The 22,312-nt window shown below is 47.7% G+C and overlaps 1 protein-coding gene across 3 annotated transcripts in view; it reads left to right on the forward strand.

Moving 5' to 3' along the window:
* The first annotated feature begins 256 nt into the window (after positions 1-256).
* LOC119456248 (uncharacterized) overlaps positions 257-22,312 on the forward strand; it is a 104,161-nt gene continuing 82,105 nt past the window's right edge. The window contains exons 1-3 of one of the 3 annotated variants that reach the window (XR_005193087.2): positions 257-887; positions 14,498-14,656; positions 15,390-17,713. Coding sequence is in view for 2 of the 3 variants with exons in the window: in XM_037717898.2 (XP_037573826.1) it covers positions 14,508-14,656; positions 15,390-17,713 (2,473 nt within the window). In the remaining variant the exon portion in view is untranslated. The remainder of the gene's footprint in view (positions 888-14,497; positions 14,657-15,389; positions 17,714-22,312) is intronic. The other 2 variants (XM_037717898.2, XM_037717896.2) reach the window with 2 other exon arrangements.

Below are 22,312 nucleotides of genomic sequence, written 5' to 3' on the forward strand. Positions count from 1 at the left end.
TGAGCGTGTCGCAGCGTGAACGGCGAAAATCGTTCTGGCGCGGCGTCCTCGGTCGAGTGGCGATTACATTGGATGCGGCTGCGGATGGTGTCGGACGTGCGATAGTTTTGTCGCGTTTCTTGGGTGCTAACAGGAGAAGAAAAGTTGCGATCGTCTCCTCCGGCCAGAAAGGAATCTTCACGAAGACCTTCAGCGTCTAGATGAACAGTGAGGATTTGTACACAGTCCGCTCCTGTTCCGTGAAAGCAGCACGTGACAGCGCAGCGACTGTGTTGGGACTCTCTCATGGTGTACGGATCGAAATTGGAGCACTTTTTCGTTCTTTCACTCTCCATCTGGTTCTATACGACGTGTGCGCTGAATCATAGTCTAGTGCGACGGAACTTTCACTTGTTCTTTTCGTGCCCGACGACAGTGACGCAACCGCACCTCTGACGTTCAGAACCAGGGAAAGAACAAAACTGGTGTTCGTGCATCGTCTTTTCTTCCACTCAGTGCAGCAATTTGCAGTCTGATCCAAACATCCTCGAAGAGCCTAGAAGAAAGAATCCCATTGTCGTTGAAGCTGTTTCCTCAATCTCAACTTCGTCGGGACTAAGTGCCGGAAAACTAAAATTAATTTCTGCGAAGTTGGCGAATACAATTCTGTCCCCTGAAGAAATCCAAGAAAGGAGTTGTGTGACGTCAAAGCTAAATGAGCCTGTTTAGCGTCTAAACCACTACCTTCCTTAGCGCCAGACTGTGACTGCCCCCAAGACCACAGCACAATTTGCACGCAGACACCCACGACAGAGAGCGCCTGCATAGATGCAAACCTTGACAGGTTACACCGTAACTGCAGTGAGCATGTGAGATCATGGACTTCCACAAACGCTTGGCCACAGGAGGTAAGTACCTACTATGTCTTTGCGGTAAGCTATAGTCTAAGTTTGTGCGAGAGCGTACGTACGCATTCTCACCTGCCACACTCTCTTATTTTCTTTTATGGCTTTTTTTTTTTTTCACGACGGATTCCAAACGGCGCGCGTGCGCGCTATTCCATCTGGCGTTGTGAGAAACATCTGCCGCGTAAAGGTAACATACATCTCCGGTATACGAGCCGGAGGAAAGAAGTGACACTCCGCAGAAGTGATTGCATCAAACCCGACGTTTACTTGTTTACTTTCGAAGCAGTTCTTTCTGGCGGCAAAGTCTTGCTCCATCCCGTGAACCGCATATCTATCTTTCGGCTAAATGTCGGCTTGAAAACAGCCGTCTTCTGATTTAAAGTGTCGGTCAACATTTTTAAGCTTCGATGGGCATAATGCGCAGAAAAGAATGTAGTGGATCAAAAGAGCATTTCTAGATGAAGCGCCTTTGTATAGATAAGGCAATCAATGACGAGGTGCTCCTACCAATCATGGCTATAATGCGCGAAAATTGAATTAGGAGAGTAAAACAATGACGAAATGTACTTGGGACAAAGGGGGGCTGTGCATATATATATATATATATATATATATATATATATATATATATATATATATATATATAAAGCACCTCCACCAAGTCAAATGCAACAAGCGTATTCTTCAGGCAGACTTGATAGAGTACTTGAGGAAGCGGTTAAACAAGCTGACTCAGTTGAAGAGCGACATAGCGCGAACCACACGATCGTCAACGTCTTCTTCCACACTGGCACAGAGCTGATGTCGATGTGATCCGGTACAATATATACATACATATATATGATGGATGAATGAGGGTGATTTGGAGCTTCCCGCTCAAATAACAGACCATGAAACAATAAAAAAGGGAAGTTAGCGTTTGAAGCAGTCAAGTGAACTCATGACGAAACAAATGAAAAATGGTTCTAAACTTCCCTGATCAATATGGAGGACAGTCATCTAATAAGACTTTAGCCAGTTCGCAAATTCTTAGGAAATTGACTCGAGTCACTCAAGCTAAACGCTTACAGTTTGTGTAAAAAGCAAAACGTCTACACGTATGAATAACATAATTGGGTTTGCCCATTTGCGTGCCTTAGACAGATATTGTTTGGTACTTTCGAAGTTAGTGCAATCGTAGCAATATTTTTTGGATGGAGGTCAAACATCAAAACATTGTTTTCGTTTACATACAGCGGTGCGTTGACACGGGACAAACTTCCATCCAACCCGCTTATATCGTAGCAAGAGAAACCTGACACTGCTGAAACATTGGTGTCCGAATCGTCTCCCTAGAACTGCGTGCCCCCGTGATGGTATTTCTATTACAAAAATATTAGTCTCAATTATTTGTGTGATCTGGTAGCCCCGTGTTAACTCCTTCAAATGATCGGTAAAAAAGTCGTTGGTTCTCAAGGTTTTCGTGTCGGCAGACGACGAAGCTCTGACTCGAAACAAAGACAGTGAACGCCACGGTGAGGCTACAGCCAAGAATGCATGAATGAGATCTGAACGAAGTTTCTTCATTCAGGACCCTCACTATGCATCGTAAAGTGTATTAACCATGAGCTACGCCCCTGAGGCTCTGAGAGTTTCGCGTACAATACTCAGTGACGCCATGAAACTATAGCTCAAATTGGTTCGGCTCCATCGCCGCCCCATGGCCGTCTCTTGGGAAACAGCAGGCGCCTTCTGAATACAGGAAAAAAAAAAGTTCCCACGCAACACACCTGCTCCTCTCGAAGCTACAGCGCCGGCCAGAGGCTTCAATTACACAGGGCTGTTTAGAAAGTACACGATACGCCGGGCCCCCTGCAGAGACATGATGATACGCGAGCGCTGCATGGGAGCGGAAGGAAGACGTGCTCTGGTCGCCAATCGAGAAAGCGGTGGCCTCCCTACGGGGGCGAGTCGCGAGGAAATGACTCAAGGAGTCGTCCTGCTATAATATGTAAGACATTACGCGCGTGCAATATGCGCGACGCACGGCGCGCAACTAAGGACACAGGGGGCGCCGCAGACACGATCGATCACTTTCTCGAAGGCTTTCACTTGGTGTGACGTAAGGTATAGTACAATGCGACGCCTCCTTGCACGTAGCTGCATATGCATCCTGTCAATGCACACTAGAGCTATAGCCGACATAAAACACTACGCTGGCGCGAAGTGGGCTTTTCCTGTCGGCGCATTCACTTTCACTGTTCCCAGCCAATCGATGAGCACCCAGCGATGCCCGCGAAATTGATCTATCAGTAATTTGGCCTCAGCTTCCCGTGCGGATTTTCACACGTCCTTCTGTAGATTAGGACAGGTGGGTGTAGTTTCGAGCGCTAATAACAATATTTATTGTCAAATTATGACGCAGTGGTTAGCATAATTCGTCAGCTTTTGCCTCTGTGCGCCTCGATAAAAAATTTGGTGCTAGACAGATTTCACGGTAAGATAAAAAATATGCGGAGTGAAAAAGTGTCGCTATTTTTCCTCCCATTCATTGAGACAAGGACATAATCAACAAATTCTTTCGTACGTGAGGGCACTCGAACAACTCTTGGAGGCCAGTAGTGCGATACGGAACGAGATAATAGAACAGAGAAGTGACCGGCCAATCGCACACAACAGTTATACAAAAAATGCTCTCTAATAACAAAAGCCGGATTCTTACGTGCTTTATTTTTCTTTTTTTTTTCTCTTTTGTATCCATCGCCGATTTCCATAACCCGCTTCTTTAAATATAAGGAAACTTAAGAATAAGTAATTTAGTAATACTATTACAGTTCTTTCCCTTCTCGCGCTTCGTGAGCGATGCAAATGGCGCCGCGCCTGCGTTATCACCAGTGTCGATCAGTTTCGAGCGGTGGATGATAAGAATGGAATAGAATCAAACGAAAGGAATTGTTGCAATGTATACCCGTTTTAGAAACTTTACGATGATCCACTTTTCCTCCTCCAAATCGCGTCGTGACATCTTATGAACAGTCATCAGCTTCTTGTCAAGGTGATTTATGTTTCGCGATTCGCTTGCGGAAACCGTTAGCTCTGGTTTCGAGGGCCCACGTCGGCATGACACCACAGGGAGCCCGTGACACGGAGATCGCTACAACAGCTGCCGCACGACTGGGACGTTTCCGCCGTTATTACACCTCGCGTATACAGAGTAACGGCAACCTGGAGGCGGCGGCGGCGGCTTCCTTCCGCGAGCCGTTCGGTCACGACGTGCCACAACCGCGCACATTATGGAAATCACTTCCCCGACGAGAGCGAAAAAACGTCTCGCGCACTTTCTTTTTATAAGCCGCGCGAGTCGTGCGTGGATAGCGTATGCGTGTCCACCGTGCACGTTTGGAGCGCGCCCCGATGTTACGCGAGTAGCTAATGGTAGTCGCATGTGCGCGACCTCGTATTCATCGCTTGAGTACGGGACGCTGCGCCGTTCCACATCGAAATACGTCGCGGCATTCGGTGTCCAAGCGTCGGTCGCGCCTAAGAAGGCGCTAAGTAACGCCCCGCCGTGGTACTGGGCCCACATTCACATAAAAAATTACACAGGACCCACGTACTGTGGGAATCAAAGTTATGCGAAGCCAGGAAGTTGGCTATGGCACCGACCCTGCTTCGGCGCACCTCGACCACGGATCTTTGACTCTCTTGATGACTTCGAGCAGGCGCTGATTGTGGAGCTTGGACATGCTGAGAGTTAGAAAGAACGTGGGCTTGCCTAGCTGCCCGATCATTGCGAACACGTTCCCCGTCCTCTGCGCCCAGTAGTACACCAGAAGTATGCCATACTCGAGTTGATCAAGCAAACCTCTGAGAAACACAATATCCGAGTTGGTGTACTTCTCGACGAAGCTACTGTGTTCCAAGAGTTTCTTTGTAAGCGTCAGGAGCCGGTTAGCGTGAACTTGGTGGCAAACTTGCTGTTGAATCGCTCGCTGTTCGTACGGAGGCAACCACCACCGAGTGTTCCGCAGCCGACACGCCTTGATCTTACGCGCGCCACCTGGCTCGGCACAGGTAGTACGCGAGAATGAGAGGCGAGAGTCGGATAACGGAGCTAGAATTACGACGATTCCGTGACCACGCCGACAACGCGAACATGGTCATATACCCAGCGGCTCAAGTTGGTAGGAACCGCCAGCTCCGCGGCGTAGGAGGCGAGATAGATGCACTCAAAGTGCCTGCAGCTAGCAAAGAATATTTCGATGCAAATAGAGCTGCCACGTATTTTGGATTGTTCTGAGAGGGCCATCAGCTGGTTATACCGGATTCGTCTGGTCACATTGAGCTGCCACGTCCTTCACACTGTGATCACACTGACCACATCATGTGAGGGTATACTTCTCGCGTGAAGTAACCGATACAGAGGTGAACACGACCCCGTGAAGCAATGTGAGGAACGTAACAGCTTCGTACAACCTCGAAAGAGGCGTGTGAATTTTACCACGTACCCTCGTTACCGTGTCGCTAAATCGAATCGAAATGAGTGGAGAAGGAAAATCGAAGCACATAGCGCAAGTCCTGCGTGAGTTGGACATCAACACAGGCGGCAGCGGCCAGTTCACGACGGTCCATCCAGTGTTAGCGGGGGTTGACCGTTCTCCTTTGCGCGGCTCCGCTCCGCACGATTAGGCTTGAAATCGATAATCGGGGCACTAGGAGGTGGTCGTTCGCGCGTGTCGTATACGTATACTTTTGCCGCGCACTTGCTGCATGCAGGCTATTTCTCACTGTGTGTCCTACATGTATACCGTGTACCGCGGACGACTGGCACCGAGTACGTAATGACCGTGAGTGCTTTAGCCCACACTTATAGCGTACATTACCGATATAGATGCAAACGGCGGGCGTACATGCGAACGACGTCGCCCCAGTGAGAAAAGGTTCTCACGACCCCCGGGGATCAGCTGCGATTACTTCCTTAGGCGACCCCTCCTCCTCGCAGCTCCTAACACCTTTACCTTCAGAGTGGGAACAGCCGGGTCTCATAAGCGGCCTAATGGGCGCACTTCTGTAGTGCGCCTGAGATTTTTGCCACGTGCCTAAACGTCCTCCTCTTGCGCTACAGTAATCCTTGTTTTGCCCGCTCTCGGGAGAAATTACCGCAGTGGTCATTTAGGTCTCACGACCGGGTTGTGTGATGGCAAACAAGCAAGCAATAACTACTGTTATACTTGGCTCGCGCGTGCGATCGAAATTCAGTTAGTGCGCTCGATAATATTAGATGCTCATGAAGTTACATTTATGTGTTATTAAACGAAACTGGCTCCGGTCGGTTGGCACAGTGAAGTAAGCGAATGACGTAAAGCCTAGAAAGGGCAAAAACAGTGTTGTCAACTTTGTCACCAAACTGACACAAAGTCACTAAAGTTTTGTCAAGTTTTGCTGCAATGTCGCTAGAACTGTCGAGTGAACTTTAAATAATGTAAGGGGTTTAGATCAATATATTATAGGCTAACATGACGTAAAGCACCAACTAAAACGTTTCACATTCGTCTGGTGACCGTGCAAGTGAGGAATAAACAGTGCATTTACCAGCAGAGCGCAGAGGGCTCTTATTTTACCATAATATTTAAAAATCTGTGTAAATCACCTTAATGTAAATCAGTCTATAACCGACTACAGTTCGTGAAATTACAATATGTGCCGTAAAGTGATTTATTAAGAAGTTAATTAGTGAATTTTCGGTAATGAGTTGAATATGTGTAATGTGCGCCTCTACGAATAATCCAGCTCCAGGAGAAGAATTATGCTATCTGCCACAAGGATTTTTTACATACATATAAAAGTGATTCCCCCTAAAATATATCCTTGTCGCAGCTTTGGCACGTCGTTCAATTCCCACCGCAGTGATTATGGCTGCACTCCGTTCCATGTGATCTTACTCAAAGCAAGAACACCGAAAAGCGCTTTTGGACCGTGACAGCTCCGCACCGGAAGCACGAACCCGCAGCAACGATCATTTTTTACCAACGGTGACATAACATCATCTCAAACTCTGAAAGACGATGTGAATGGGCCTTCGACTTCTGTGCAATTGTGAACTTGACTTACGTCGGGAAGACAATGTCTCGTTTTGCAGTCGTCGCAGGTGATTTGTAGACATAATACGCTTGCAAAGGAGAGAGAGAGAGAAAAAGAAACGAAGAGGGAAAGGTGGGGGGGGGAGAGGTGTAACCAAGGACGTGCCCGATTGGCTACCCTACACTTGGGGAGGGGAAAAGGGGAAGAATAGATAAGGAGAGGAAACAATAGAGTCAGCCATTCGCAGAGTCAGTCGCAGACGAATCTCCGCTGTCATATAGCGTTCGTACAATCCAGTATCCTTCACGAAGTGCAGAAGGGTGTTTGTGGCCTTTTGCTTGCAAGAATACATAGGCCGTGACCCAAGGATCTTTTTTTTTCTTTTCGAGAGCGCTCTGTTATCTAACAGGTCGAGTTTAGCAGAAAGTATGTGGAAAGACAATACGAAGCTTTGCTAAGTCCTTATAGGTTCACGATAAATGAAATCGAGAGTGCCGTGGAAAGCTGCTACCTTCATAACCATCGTCAGTGAGCCTTGTAAGAGAGAGATTAAGGTTAATAAGAAGATCCACTGTCTTGTGCCCCGGCACAAAGTAGCTTATCAATTACACCCTCAACCCATCTCTTCACGTTCGTACCTATAGCGTCAAAGCAAAAAACCAAGCGTCATACCAGGGGCCGTATTATGTGGGGATTACCTTTTCTTCTATTCTAGTCATTTTTTATCCACCCGTAAAAGCAAGTGGCTGATACTGGCGATCACGAAGGCTTGGCGTCGGGTTAGCCAATGACGAAGGGCCAGAAAAGTTGGAATATGTAAAGTAATAAAACTAAATGTAAATTCCCCCTCTTGTGCGAGTACTCATCATATCATAAGCCAAGATATTGGTTTGTGTGAATCTTGGTATAACACGTGCTATCGTCGACTTTTGCCTTCGCGATATTCGATGTATGGTGAATAACATTCGTTTCCTCCTTACTCTCTCTATGCCAAATACTTTCTTCAGCTGGCCGTTTGTTACGGCAGCATTTGACGGCTCGGAGCCATAAGGTGCGCGGTCAGTCCGCGTGCGGCGCGCCAGATTCCAAGATCGCAGTCAGCCAGACGCCGCCTGTCGCTATGTAGTATAGAAACCGAGCCAGCACGCGAGCCTCAGCGCGTATATGTATGCGTACGTGCGTGCGCGCACAACAATGGCATATCTCGTACGGGCGTCGTGCCGCCGCGCCACGCCTTTGCAGATAGGTCCGGTCGTCCATGCGAGGAACCCTTTTTATACGACGCGGTGGCGGCAGCAGCACGCACTGCTTCTCGCTCGCTCGGCTTTCCTTCGCGCTTCTCTTATTCGTCGTCGTTCCTTTATTTCCCATCTGGCTTTGTTTCTTTCATCGCAGCCTTATCTGGACGCCGGCGGGCGTTGATGGTCCACGCACGCGGCTGCGTCACCGCTTATATATATATATATATATATATATATATATATATATATGTGTGGGCGGGGATTTTCTGGATGCACGGTGAGATATGTATACGCATCGTCATCCTCCGTCCTCTTGCTGCGCTATCCAGGACAATGAAAGAAGTGATAGGCGGAGAATGGGGTTGGCCGGGGACCACCGCCTTTTTTTCGCTTCATTTCATTGAGGTCACTTAAGGAATCTTCGACGGATATTACGATCATGGTGGTCGGTGAATATAACGCGTTAAGGTGCTTAGTTGATGTTTTAGTGACGCCTTGTTGCTTCGTCTGTTGAAGAAGAACGTCCTTTGTACGGGGTTAAAAAAAAGGTTGTTGGCTCCGTCTCTTTTTCAAAGCCATGGCGTGTATTCACAATAATTCTCTTACGTAAGAAAATTAGTAAGAGATTGGGCCTCATTGGCCGGCGTTCATCACGGCATTCGGCGTAATAGCAACACGATTGCCGTAAGGATGGTCAGTCGCCTAACGGCAATGCGTAAGAAAGTGTTCGTGAATATGGGGTCAAATTTTTAGTCATTGATGCTTTAGTCACTGATGTTACCGATATTTTTAATGACAGTGTGCTCTGTTATATCCGACAATCGTCTCGTGTCTCAGGTCAAGATAATGTTCTAGAAAATGTGTGCGCATCCAGGCAAAACTACCTTCATTTTCAAACGTTACATATCAACGCTTTCAGTGAAGACATGGCAGAAATCTAAAGGGCTCGTTGGTCTCCCGAAACAAACTAGATTCGCTAAAAAACATCGATAGTTTGAAAGCAGCGTCCCTTTGTGACGTTCTACCGGAAGCACCTGAACGGAACTTCGGCATTATCCCAATCAATACGTATCCCTTATTTACATATTTACATTTAGAATACATATAGGCAAGTACACATAAAACTCTTCAATACAAATTATTTTTCTCAATTTACATTAGAATACATATGGGCAAGTACACATAAAACTCTTCAATACAAATTATTTATCTACTCAGACTATAAAATCTTTGAAGAGCAATGACTATAGGCAGTAATGTTGAGACACCGTGAACAATAAAAGTATGTTACAGAATGAAATCGTTGAAGTTAACGGGATATTTGAGTGGTTTAAAGTAGTGCACTAGATTGCCGTTTGTTTTGCTTTCTATTTATTTTAAGTACGTACTGCTCACCTTCGTCTTACTTTGACTTTTCGCTGTGTATTGCACTTTGGTTACCTGTGTAATGAAGGAAAAGAGAGAATGGTGTCGTGGTGCGGTTAGTTCGAGCGTCAGTTTTAGGAAGCGAAAGAACCAGGCTCGATGCCGTGTGAGGTGCTTTATTTTCTCATATCTTCTCTAAAATATCTACTAGGCTGCAGCTCAAGGTTGCCGCGAGTAAGAAGCGCAAACCGCATTTGTGGCATGTTTCTTGACAGTTTCCCTATAAAATCTACTCTTGCACCAACATCCTTCGCAGACCGGTAGGCACCTCTATTTCGCAAATGTAAGCACCCTACATCTAAGATATTTAGGATGTGTTTGTGTAGTCTAAGATATAGGGGGATATATGCGTGTCTCTCTCTCTATCCCTTTCTCTGTATACAGCAGTCAGAAGTCTACATCACATTAACAGCACCGGTGGCTCTGTCGCACATGGAGAATGATATACCCAATGTTAACGTTCAAGGGACTTCCTACCATGCGAAACATGTCCATGAGGCAATAAGGCCAACGAGAATACTCAAAATACGAATAAGTTTATAGACCAGAATTCCTTTTTTTTTTCACGCTCGCATCCTTAATTAGAGCAAGCGTACTTTATCTCGACTCCAGTCATGATGTGTCACTGAGGCCTGCACAGTAACTGCAGATTTGATGACGGGGCAGGCGACGACAAATCCTTGACGAGCGTACACTGGCAGCAAGCAAGCTAGAGGAAAAGGCTGACTGCTATCTCGGCCCTTCTTTCCACCAATTCCCACAGTTCCTGGCCTACAAGAGCTGCAAATTCTGTTATCTTTAACTAAGGATAGGTATATGAAAAATGCCACACGAAGGCTACTCTAAGGTTACGAGTCGACACAAATTCGAAGTCGCGTCGGTGCATCTATCTCATGCCACGCGATTAATCACGTCGAGAACTTATCAGTCGTGGTTACAGTGTGTGTGCACTGGGCGGCGCAAAATAAACGCGTCAACAGCGTCCCGAATATACGCTGGGGGTACGTTGAATCAGGTGGCCGCTTTAGTCGAGGGTGCAGGATGCGTTCGGCTTAAAAATGTTAAGTATTCTTTGTCTATGCCCCACTTAATTTTTGCGAGAATTTGACTTCTCAAACACAACAAAGCTGACTACAGAAAGGGGGGCGCGAAGAATCAAGCGGATTGAATATATTGGACATAGATCCGAACTCCAAGGAGGTCTTATAAAACGTGCCAATACCTAACGCGATACCGGGAGGAATAAATAGCAACAAAAAATGTAGAAAGCAGAGGGGGGGGGGGGGGGGGGGTAAGCAACGGCAAACGTTCCCACACACAATAAAGCCTCGTGAAAAAAGGAGCGAGAATGGCGTCGAAGCGGAGCAGGCGCTCGAGATGTCTTTCTGGGCTGAGCCTTCGGAGGACGAGAAGGGGAAGTCGGTGTCCGTGCTGGTCGCGCCGAGGCAGCGACGACGCGAAGAACCCCTCGTGGGAAAGCCTCCTCCCTGATGAACCTCGGCCGTCATTTTCGCTCTCGGCGCGCGCCTTGTGTATAGCGTGCAAGCGGCGCTCGCGCCGGCGAGCGCGCTTCGCAGCCCGTTTTCTTTTATGGGGCGCAAAATCCACCGGCGCGAACAACGTGGGAACAGAAAGGAGAAAGAGAACGCGTTGCTCGCCGCTGGACGAAAAAGACAGGCGTCGTCCTGCTGCTGCTGTGGGCGCTTCCTTTGTTTCACCTTTCTCGAAAGCGCTGACCATTCACGATGTCCAAGGGGCTCCTCCTCCTACGCTTTATTTGTCTGGTTTCTGCGAGCTTCCTAAAGGCTCTCGAGCAGTCAGTCAGCCTGGCGCCTCACTCGGCGTGGACGTTAACCCACATGTCAGACGCGGCGTGGCTGGCTCGCACCTGCTGTATTTGTGGGCCTGCGGTTCGCTCGGCTAAAGCCGAGGTAGCGGCGGGAGTGAAAAAAGAATGTGAACAGGCCCCTGCCGTTCAAACTGGAGCACGTAAAGTGCGTCGATGCTGCCGAGAGAAGAGTCTGGGAGTGTTGTGCGCTGGCAGTGGGGGCGCATCTGCGTCGATCGCGAACTGACTTCGGCGGTGGCGAGCGGCGCTCCTCGAACACAGGGATCCGCTCTCGCAATGGTGAGTCCTTGCGGAGCCGTTGTTCTCCGCATACATTTCTGGTGAACTATGCGTCGTTGTCTGTAGGGCTCGCTCACAGCTAGGAGGATGAGGTTTGGTGAAGTATGGCCCGTTGTGCGATTAGGTGTTACGGAATCGGGTGATGGAGTTTTCCGGGCATTGGGAATCTAGGTCGTATTGATGGGTCCCCGGGATTTCCGGACCACGTGTGGCTCGTGGCATCTTTGTTTTGTTCTCTGTTACAAGTGGTTTTTTTATTCACCGTCATTGCTGACGTATCCTTTGGCTGATGTAGAGCCGCACTGAGGAGGAAGTATTACCTATTTTATTTGTCTGAAGGAGATCCGGGGCAAGAAGTTGGCAGATTAGGAATGATACTGCGCGAACGTTGTACCTCATCACATTTGTATAGTTTTATGCCAATACTGTTCGCGCTGTTGCAGAGTATCATTGTAGCCACCGTGGTGCACTGCTGGAACTGCATGTTCGAATCGTCTGCGGATGGGATACACGTAAATTCTGTGTGACGTCCCCGTACGAGTTGCTAGCGGGCTACTTTCACAGTACATAGCTCTTTAATTATGGACGTACATGGTGAATGGAGGCGGAGGTACCTGAATTATCTATGCCTTCGAAGCGTACTGACTCCTATGGTCCCGCTGAAGGAAATATAAGTTTCATCGCATGGCTATTACTCTGAAGCTGTTTACTTTATACTATTGTGAAACCTTCAACCGCTTCTAAGCGAAGTAGCATCAGTGCCGTTTCCAGAGAGAGTATGAACAAAATGACGCGCCTCGAGTGGTACTTATATGATTATTAGGAGGGAGAAATAGAAGAGGAAGGACAGGGTCATCTGCCAGAAAAAAAGAAGGTCCTGCTGGCTGTCTTGTACTGCGGAAAGGGGAGAGGTAGAAAAGGTGAGGGTAATGAAAATGAAAGAAGGAACTAGAAATCAAGGTAGAGCAACCCAGGTTAATTCTCCTATGGGCAGACAGGGCGGCTGTATCTACTCGGTGATTTCCCATGACACCACTGTGACATAGAAACCATTGGGAGATGATGCCGTGTCGTTTCTCGACTGCCCGACAGTGAATTTTTCTTGCGTCCGCAACAATTTGTTCAAGGAGGATGACAAATTGTTCATTCGGCGTAGTTTAGAGAAGTCCCGAACGGCTGCCTTGGAGTCGCAGAAAACTTCAAGGTAGCTTGCTTCCGGGTGGATGCTTCCCGGATAATCAATTGAACTGGCGCATGCAAGGATGCTAGCTCGGTGGCCGTCATTGATGCCAAATGCAATGCTTTGAATTAAATGAATAGATTCAGTTGAAACAACCATTGCAGCTGCTAACTATAATGAGTGGTCGCTTGATAGGTGTGAGGCTTACGCTACGGTGGGTCTCTTGTAAAAACAATAATGCTGCCAGTTTTAGAGATGCCGACATAGGTGACTTCTTGATGCCTGGTATGGTAAGGCATGCTTGTGGGAAATACATATATATATATATATATATATATATATATATATATATATATATATATATATATATACAGCAATGGCGATGATTTTCGTACTGCAAGCATGTCAATCGATGGCGATGAGGCGTCGTGAGAATCAAGGGTACAGCTGAAACTCGTACGTGGCGTCACTGCTAGTAAGTAGGCAATATTGTGAAGAAGTATTCAGGTGAAAATTCAAATGTCACCCGAATGTCGCCCTCAGAGCATCGACCTCAACGTACGTTGGGATTCGGCGGTCACGCGTATGATGATAGAAGCTGCTGCGGACACATATTTAAGAAGGCCTGGCACGTTCGTGTAGTTTGTGCTCACACATTGTGGAGCACACAGAGGTTCATTCTACTGCTGCTGCTCACAGCAGGTGCAAGCTGTACCTTACAAATTTGAATTATGGGGTTTTACGTGCCAAAACCACCATCTGATTATGAGGCACGCCGTAGTGGGGGACTCTGGAATAATTTTGACCACCTGGGGTTCTTTAACATGCCCTTAAATCTAAGTACACGGGTGTTGTCGCATTTCGCCCCACATCGACATGCGGCAGCCGTGGCCGGGATTTGATCCCGCGACCTTGTGCTTAGTAGCCCAACACCATAGTCACTAAGCAATCACGGCGGTTAAGCTAGCTGTACCTTAAAAATCACTTGCACAAATGCACCACGCGATTTGGCGTCAGACTCTTTTTCATGCATAAGTTATAACACGTTCGGGATCTCAGATAAATTATGTTCAATGGTATCTCCATGAAAACGGTGTAGCCTTTCTGAATGTAATGGCTTGCGTATTGATGTGTATAACACATGACGTCACTGCTTTGGGTAAATGTAACTAATAAAGTTTTTCTAAATTTAGTTCTAAACCTTGCTGATGCAGGTAGAGATGCGCGAGTTCGAGATAGCTTTGACATTTCCAAGAAGGGCAAGCGTTCGGCCCTCTGAACGGAGTGATTAAAGAAGTCACATAGACGAGATGCAGAATTATGATTTCGTGTGTGTGACCTGTTTGTGGCATTGTGTGTCGAGAGTGTGTTCCTGGGCCACCTTCCTTCACTCCTTATCTGGAGAAGCATGCCAGGCTTATAGCCAGTATTAGTACGAAGTTAATAACACCCAGCGTCCTTCTGTCTTCATATTCACGAAATTCTCATGCACTTATGTAGCATGTTGTACGCGATTCAGTTTAACTTCTGTTTTTCTTTCGCTCGAGGTTTACGTTGATTGATTGTATCTTTGCAGGTCTGGTAGAATGAAGTCTGTCAAGCAGTTCTTGCATTCGTTCGGAGCGAATGGCAAGAGCCCGGATAGGCTCAAGTTCCCTTCTGAAGATGGCCCGGTTACAACCCTCGACGTGCGTCCAGACATTTTGGTCTCAACTAAGAAAGATTTTCCAATCAAGTGAGCAGCGTGGTACCGTGCATTTCAACCCTGCTTGGGCATACTGCACGAACATATTGGCAAATCCACAAAGGCTTTCGCCTGTAGGAACCGTGTAATGGCGGCCGCCTTAGTCTATGTTCTGCTTTATTTTTTAGATTTGTCATCTTTCTCTTTCTTTCCTCCTTCCTCCCCTTCGTCCTACCTTCCATTTCGATGTTTCTGTTTCCTACTTTCTGAAGAGTAGGCAAGCGTTCTGCCTCTGCCGGTGGCAGTTGCCAGCCTGCTCCTCGGTTTCCCTTTCCTGTTATGTGTATATATGTTTTCAAGACAAATAATAATAACGTGTTGAGCATCATGACTAACCGGTGCCTCAACTTTTCGAAACTTGACGCGCGAGTACTGCTTTGCGAATTGTTTTCGCAGCGATTGTACTAGCGTAAAGATAGAATTAAATTTTGATGGTATGTAGTCTTTCATTACCTTAATTTTCTCAATGACTTAAACAGGCCAAATATAAGAATACAATGAACCTGTGAAATAGCTCGCATATAGTGACTTAATAGCTACTAGGGAACACAAAGCTTCTGTTACGCTATACTTCTGGGAGATTGGCATGCTCTATCTATACGAAGATGCTTTTGTAGATGAAAGTCCTTTGTAATTTACACTAGATGTCGTTATTATGCAATACATTCGTGACATTCCTTTTCTACATCTCAAAAAATTATATTTCAATGTTTCCTTTCGGCAGGAATAGCTCCCTGCCGGAGGCTCCCGGTATCAAGATGGCCACGAATGCCAGCGGCAAGCCGTTTCCTGTGATCTGCAACGTACGATCAAAGGACCTCAAGGCTTCCAAGTTAGCAACAAGGAACGAAGCGTCTCCTCCTCGTTCCAACGGTGTTCGAACTTTCAGGAAATGCACTTCAGGTATCAGTACCGGTGTCGTGGAAAGTGAAAGTCAGGAAAGAACGCCCGGTCACGCCATAAAACGCCAGCCGGTCACCCTGCGCGTGTCTTCTGTTCCTTCGAGACAGGATGACCTGTGTTCAGGTCGTTCCTTGGTTCCACCGCCTATGGTAACTGCGGCGCTTACAAAGAGGCGCGTTGACGAATCCAAAGTGGAACCGGAGAAGAACATATTTCAGGACGGCGGCACGAAGGGCCAATGTACCTACTCCGGTGTTCGGACGTTGAAGAGGGCCGTCACCGAACGAACGCTGCTCAACGAATGCGCGACTCGGGGGGACCACAACGTAAGTGGTCTGCCCCAACAGGACGGCCTTGCCCTGACGAGGATACCGAGGTTTACCGCGGCTCCCCCACCAGCGGTACCGCCTCGCGTGCAAAAGCCAGTGGCCCAAAAGCCAGCTACCATTCGACGTAGTACGAGCGACATTTCGCAGAATGGCGGGGTTTCAAACGGTGGGGCTCACATCAGTGAGCGACACAGTGGACGCCCAGCGGCCGGCGGCGCAGGGGTGGCTAAGGTTTCACTGAAGCCAGCGGCCAGTTTCAACGCTCCGAAGACAAACGATGGTGCGGCAACTGAGGCGCAGCATGCGCCACCCTGCCTCGAAGACGGAGGCAGTGAGTCAAGCAGCTCGCAAGCCGAGAGAGCGAGTGCAGCGGAATCGGAAGAAGCGTCCCCTGCCACGACGAAGATTCCCGGAGGCAAAGGAAAGTCAAAGAGCCGCTGCCAGCGACGCATCTGGAGCTTCAGTCTCCCGCGATTTATGCGCTCTCATTCTTCGCCGAAGCTGAATACGGACTCCATTCCCGGCGAGGAATCGCGAAGCTCCACTCTGCCGCGACTCAAATCGACTGACGACGCCGACCTCTCGGCAGCAGCAAAGGGCGGCGGCGCACATCTGTTCAAGATCACGTCCCTCACGTCGCTGCACGACTTGCCGGGTCATACGCCTCCCAAGACATGCTTCAGTCAGGGCGACCTCAACCAGACGACGACCTCGACGAAGACGACGGAAGGACAACGTATCGTGATTCGGCAGCAAGACGAAGACATTCGGTCGGGCAATGGGGTTTCTCAAGAAGCCAAGAAGTCGTGCTCCCTAGCTGAAAGTCACTCCAGTTCCGACAACGGAACAGATAACAGTGGTCCCGAGAGGCCTTACGTAATGCCTCCGAGAGCTCTCAGGAAGTACATCAAAACCAATTTCCGCAGGCTGAACATGCAAGATGTGGATGACGCCGACACTGTAAAAAAGGACGGCGACGCGACCTTGAAGATTATCGTCAAAGAAGATCCAGTTCCGCAGCAGTCATTGTCTGCGACGTCCGAGAAAGACGTCGAATCTCTCCCAAGCAGGTCATCGCTGTCCTCCTGTTCTGACAGTGCAAGAACTGTGCCAAACGATATTCTAGAGCAAGAGCGTGATTCCAAAGAACCGGAAGTTTCTATCGATACTCTACCCATAGTTACAGAACAGATCGTCACCGATCACTCTCATACAGCTAGTTACACCAAAGAAACCAGCGAAGATTGCTCGTCGAAGACACATCCGCCATCGCTCAGTGCTCATAGGCTCTCACCGCCAATGACCTGTTTCGACGTGGATGCAGAAGTCTTCTCTGAACACGCGGACATTCACAGGGCTATACCTGCAACGGTAAGGCTAATCACTGCTGCCAACGCAGCATTATCCGTATTGGATTCTCCCGGCCAAGGCGCCACGCCTACTCCTCGGGTTGCGGACACGGAAACTGGCGGTGCAGGTTGCGAACCTCTCGTGAGAGTTCTCGCAACTTCCGCGGGAACTGCGTGCGCGCAATCTCTCGACGTGAGTGACAGCAGCACGCAAGGTTCGCTCGCTCACCTTGCAACTACGGGTAACGGTGAAGACGGCTGCGCTTCGACTACGGACAGCACGCCGCTTGCAAACGGCGCCCCGGTCGTTCCCGAGGAACTGGAGAGGCAGGTGGATGGAGCCAGCTGCAGCGAGAGCCTCTCCTCGTTCGAGTCGGAGGTGGCGCTGCCCGACAGGCAGGAGAGGAAGGCACATGGAGGCCACACTAGGAAGCTCAGGGTGCTGGACAGGCCCACGTGCGGCGCAGGTGAGCGCGTTCACTTTCCTTCGTCTCCCAGCACCCTTTCTTCTCTACATGTTTTCTGGGCAGCCCGCGGCTGATGGTCGTGGGAGGTCATTATCATACTCCCTTCACATTTAGAGCCTCTATTTTTTTCCCGCATTCTTCTCTAATTAATGCGTTGTGTTTTTTACCGCTAAAGTGGAAACGTGGGGAAGTTGGTTTAACTAGCTCAGTCATAAATAGTAACGAGACGGCTACACAGGAGAAGGATAACATGCATAACGGTGCCTTGTACGTGTTGCCTTTCTTTCTTCTGCGGTGTTGTCCTGTTGCGATTTGCGCGTGAGAAAGTCTTACACTACGTCGTTCAAGTCTGGACACACGTTTTGTTTGGGGGTCTTGCAGGAAGTTCCAAACATTTTAATCAACGTTGGCAGAACAACGGATGTCGAAATGTCGGCTCCAACGTGAAACATATCTTTTTCAAAAAACTGTTGATAACATAAGATCTCTATCTTCTTATGAACGTCGGTTTTGCTTGTAAAACTGTTGTCAAGATAGTCAGTTTGTTGCTGCTTGTTTGTTTTGTTTTGTTTGTTTATTTGCTCACTTGCTTGCTTGCTTCAATGTTTGTTTGTTGGTATGTTTCCTCCTAGATGGTTGGTGTGTCCTTTTATCACCACCTCTCATCCTAGCGAGATGCACACAGAGAAATGTTTCTGGTTGCCAGAAAGAAGGAACTGGTCGCCAAAATGAAAATGGCCCTAACGTCAGCCTTAAACAAAAACAAGGAAACAAGCACACCGCAGAGACTGCTTGATGCAGTGATGCACTGTATATCTTGTATGTGCATAAGGACATGCATGCAGCCTCAGAAAGTACAACAGTCGCCATTTTCGGGATCCGAGTGAAGTAACTTGAGGACAAGCGCAGTCTTGGGTCCATCACTCGCATTTCCCTTTGTGCATCATGGCTTACAAAAATAGGGGTAAACACGTTATTGTTGACAGACAAGATCGTCCCTGAGTACGGGCTGCTTCATTTCACAGCAACATACATGAACAAAAGTGGCAAGAAAACGTGCCCCCTGTCCATCAATACATTAACAGAGCGAGTAGCTAGGCTAGTTGGTTCATACTTTCAGGTTTAACAAGCGCAAACCCTAGACAGGACAAAAGAAGGTGGAGAGCGCTTGTCTGCCTTCTTTTGTTCCGTCTGTAGTGCATGCTTGTTAAACTTTCAATCAATACCTACTTACATATAAGTTCGTGGCAAGGCTGTCAGCAGTAGTGATTGCACTTACGGGCAAATTACAGTGCAAAGTACGAGTCCGCCGTAACAGTGACGGTATTAACCGACGCATGCAAATTATCAACCAAGCTCCGTATCGCACTCCTTCCACGTCGCGTCGCTTGCAGCCGTCGCTCGCACGTATATGTCGTTTCACCTGTGGTGTCACCAGCAAAGCAACCGGCTTGAGCGTTAGCGATCTCTTTGGCGTTGCTTGTCGACGTCGCGGGCATATCGTGCGACAAGGGTGAATCGCGCCCATTTCCATGCCAAGAATGCAGGGGACGCAAACAGCAGTTAGCGGCGTCACGAGTTCATTATTGAAGCTTTTAGCTTCGGTGCTTCGGCATAGTCAATTAGTTGACATTTTCGTTAACGGGAACAGGGCATTTACATATCTTCCACCAGTTCAGAAGTCATTAAGTTTATCACTGTCTGTTGTGTTTTTTGAGAGAAAGTACCCAGATGCATTAGTAATTAATTTAATGAGAATATCCCAGAGTCATGGAGTCGCAACAATTAGGTGATTTTCTCGAATACAGTATCACTGTATTCGAGAAAATCCCGTGCGTACGTTCCAGCAATCAATGGCTTAATTGAAATACGGAAACATATCTTGTTATTACATTCACCGTGATCACTAGAGCAAAAGCTACCAAGCGCATACCTATATATATACCGGGTGTTCAAAATTAAACTTTAATGAATTTTTTTAAATGGCCTGTGGCAGGTAGCATAATTCTTATCGCTGAGCTGGGTTGTTCGAAGAGGCGAACATTAGCAGAACGAGAAATCGAAACACATAGTCAACTAATTAATAAAAATTGACTAATGAACTTCTTAGTTAATTACTTTACGGCACATATTGCAATTTACGAATTGTAACCAGTGAGTTTGCAAGACACGTCCACTTGAAATGAATTTCCAGGATGACACCAGTTTCAAGATATTATTTCCCAAACTGTGGGACAAAATACATGGGCGTTCCAGTTACTTTTGTGCTTCCATGTATAAAACAGCATTTTGGTAAAAAAGTAAGTAGAACAGTGCATTTTTACAGTGAGTTCGGTGGCGCATCTCCAAACTGGTGTCATTCTGGAAATTAATTCCAAGTGGATACGCCTGACAAGCTCACCGGCTACAACTTGTAAATGGCAATATATGTCGTAAAGTAATTCACTAAGAAGTTCATTAGTGAAATTTTGTTAATTTTATTTAAATATGTGTTTCCATTTCTCGTGCTACTAATGTCTGTCTCATCGAATAACCCGGCCAGCTCAATGATAAGAATTATGCTACCTGCCACAGCACAGTGGCGCACCGACGGGGGGTGATTCGGGGGTTGTAACCCCCCCCCCCCCCCCCCTGAGGCCGACTTAACCCCCCTCTTTTGTTTAACCCCTTTTCTTTGCTTACGCATTTGAGTACTGCAACTAAGATGTAAGACGCGCAATCGTCTGCACACTCGCAAAAAGCGCATTTTTTGACAATTTCCCCCGAAGAAAGTGAAATTAGCGCTGTTTAGATGGTATTGGCAAACTGTCAACCCCCCCCTGGCAGAGATCCTGGGTGCGCTACTGCCACAGCATAACTTCTAACAATTCCATAAAACATAAAAATGAACACGCTGTGTAGCATTTGGGAATATGTAAATATACTTAATCTTGCAAAAATGCAAGCACGTTCCCAGCTGTTTGCAGAGAAGGCAGTCATGAAAGAAGCTTGACTTTCCTGATACACACTCTTCTCAATCATACGCTAATCAGATTCAGTTTCAAGACCATTCCACTGGCGTTTTCCCTTGAGAAACAAGCTAATGTTTATGTAGTAAAGAGGATGCAACCACCCTTCGAGTAAAAACCAGGCATCACTCTCAAAATTTGGATGCTGGTAAGAACATTGAGCTTAACATGATGAAGTTGCAAAGAATGTGTGAATGAACAAGTTCAATCTAACTGATGGTAGAAAATAAACCACTTCCAATGTTGATTTAACTGCTTAAAGTGTAACACTGATACTTGAACAGAAGATTTGAATTTTTTGTGCAAGTATATGTCCGCCTCTTCGAGTAGACTAGATCATGAACTGGAATTGTGCTATTTGCCACAGGCAACCAAAACAAACCAAAAAGGGAGATCGCCGGGGCTGGTTGGTCAATGGTGGGGTCAACTGGGCGTGGATGGAACGGGGCAGGACTTACAGCCTCGAGCTCGCGGCGAACAATACGTGTGACGGTCTCATTGGACGGGGGTGAAGCGGTAATGGCGACGCAGGAGGACGTCGCAGCCGTGTTAGGGAGCCGGGAGAACTGCGGAATGACGCGGCGGCTTTTGGCGAGCTCAAAGCGGCGGCATTCCTTGATAATGACGTCGATGGTGGACACATTGTTGAATATCAACAAGTTGAACGCATCGTCCGCGATCCCTTTGAGAACGTGGCCTACCTTGTCAACTTCGACCATGTTCGCGTCGACTTTTCGGCAAAGAGCGAGCACGTCCTGTATGTACGAGACATACGATTCAGTAGAAGACTGCACTCGAGTAGCAAGCTCTTTCTTTGCAGCCAGCTGCCGACCGGTCGGATTTCCAAAAAGGTCGCGGAGCTTCTCCTTGAAAGCATCCCAGCTAGAGATCTCCTCCTCGTGTGTCCGGAACCAGACACGAGGTGTTCCGTCCAAGTAGAAGAGGACGTTCGCGAGCATAATGGTAGGGTCCCAGTGGTTGTTGCGGCTAACAAGCTCATACATGCCGAGCCAGTCATCAACGTCGACATTATCTTGGCCGGAGAATATGCCAGGATCGCGGGGAGTGGCAACCGTGACGTACGTTGTGGTTGGAGTCGGAGTAGTAGGAGCAGACGAGGTCTCGTTAGCGGGAGCCATGGTGGAAAGCTGGACGGTGCGGCCGCTGCGGAGCTCCGTGGCGAGGACGGGGAACGGCACGCTCCACCAAAAATGTTACGCGAACGAAGGATTGAGTACTGGAGACTATTTACAAAATATATTTACACAGGATAGCTGCAGCGCTGGCCAGTTCAGCCGACAGCTCGAGAGCAAAGCGCAATTCGTCTTCTTCGTCTGGGCGCCCGCGCGCATCGTCCATAAGAAACACGCAATATGCATGTATCAATATCTTAATCATTATTATCTCCAAACTGGTGTCATCCTGATAATTTGTGGATCCGCCTTGCGAACTCAACGGCTAGAATTTGTAAATTGGAAATGGGACAATAGGTAATTAGTTAGAAACTTAATTAGTGATTTTTTCCTAATTGTATTGTTGATTATGCATTTATTTTTTTGCAAGTAATGTCCGCCTCTTCGAGTGGACCAGT

Source organism: Dermacentor silvarum, chromosome 6 (assembly GCF_013339745.2).
Source record: "Dermacentor silvarum isolate Dsil-2018 chromosome 6, BIME_Dsil_1.4, whole genome shotgun sequence".
Classification (NCBI taxonomy): Eukaryota; Metazoa; Arthropoda; class Arachnida; order Ixodida; family Ixodidae; genus Dermacentor; species Dermacentor silvarum.